The 1,340-nt window shown below is 58.2% G+C and overlaps 1 protein-coding gene across 1 annotated transcript; it reads left to right on the forward strand.

Moving 5' to 3' along the window:
• Window positions 1-477: 477 nt before the first annotated feature.
• Window positions 478-750, forward strand: DQ04_21051000 (hypothetical protein; the record flags this gene model as incomplete). The annotated part of the gene is made up of 1 exon (XM_009317977.1): window positions 478-750. One exon carries the CDS (start codon window positions 478-480, stop codon window positions 748-750), a length of 273 nt encoding a protein of 90 aa, XP_009316252.1.
• Window positions 751-1,340: the final 590 nt, after the last annotated feature.

Below are 1,340 nucleotides of genomic sequence, written 5' to 3' on the forward strand. Positions count from 1 at the left end.
TTTTCGAACCGGGCTACCGACGTGTGGGCGGCGCAGGTGTACGCGTACGAGCTGGACCTCTTCGACGACAAGCCGCCGCTGTGGTGCTACTCCGCTACCAACCCGTCTGCCCGCCGCTTTGACTTGGTGCGATGCGACGCCGCCATCGCTGTGCGGGACCGCGTGGTGCAACTCCGCGGCGAATGGTCGAGTGAGCACTCCTTTTTCGTTGGCCATGAGTGGTGCTTCAGCGAGTGCGCCTTCTGCTCTAGGTTTCTCGGCTGGGGCTTTCGCGCTCTCAGGGAGGCACCCGACAGTATCAGCAACAACAACAACAGCAATAGCAACGCCTCCGCCGGTGAGGACGGCGAGGGCAACCGCGAGGTGGGGACTGGTGCCAGTTTCATTGGCGTGATACTGACCCACTGTGTCGGCAAGGACAACTACCCGCGGGCGAAGTATGATGAGGCCATGTTGGCTGCCACGAATCTAAGTACAATGGATAGGCGGTTACCCAGTCTGCTTAATGCTTTGCGGAGCAATTTGGCAACCTTCACGAATATGGATTCGACCCTGCAGGCCTACCCGGGCTTTCGAGGCCTGGAGACGGCACTTTACGAGCTGCAGGACATCATGGGGGATGCTGAAATAGAAACCGTGGCTATAAGCGTTGAAGATGCGCTCAGTGGCGAGCAAGAAAATGCTGAAGAAGAAGAAGAAGAAGAGGGGGGAAATGATAATAATGGTGAGGACGAGGAGGGGGGAACTTGACTTCTGGCGGTACGTTGTTTGCTTTCATTATCATTCTGATTCAAACAAGTTCCATCCCCAACGCTTTGTCTCTGACACAAGTTGTCAGCCTGGCGTTATTCCTCCTTCTCTCTCCTCTCTTCTTCTTCTCTCCTCCAATGCATGCAACTGCAGCTGCGGTCGTGGTTTTACTTTTTGCTGTTGTCTCTCTCGTGTTGGACGGCCTTCTTCGTTTTTGGCATGCGTCGAGCGTCTCCCCCGCCGCCGCCTTCAGCATAATAGCGGCAGGGGCTCGGCAGCGCTAACTATTTAGTGGAGCGTCGTCCCCGGCGATGTCGAGGAACGANAATAGCGGCAGGGGCTCGGCAGCGCTAACTATTTAGTGGAGCGTCGTCCCCGGCGATGTCGAGGAACGAACACCGGCCCCGACGCCAGTCACAGCGCAGAGGGTGGTGGCGGCGCCGCGGCGGAGGAGGTGCTGCTCTGCATGCAGTGCCCGCGACCCTGTCAGCCGCTACGAAGACTTTTTTTTCGAACCGGGCTACCGACGTGTGGGCGGCGCAGGTGTACGCGTACGAGCTGGACCTCTTCGACGACAAGCCGCCGCTGTG

Source organism: Trypanosoma grayi, assembly GCF_000691245.1.
Source record: "Trypanosoma grayi strain ANR4 Tgr_2105_V1, whole genome shotgun sequence".
NCBI classification, from domain to species: Eukaryota; Euglenozoa; class Kinetoplastea; order Trypanosomatida; family Trypanosomatidae; genus Trypanosoma; species Trypanosoma grayi.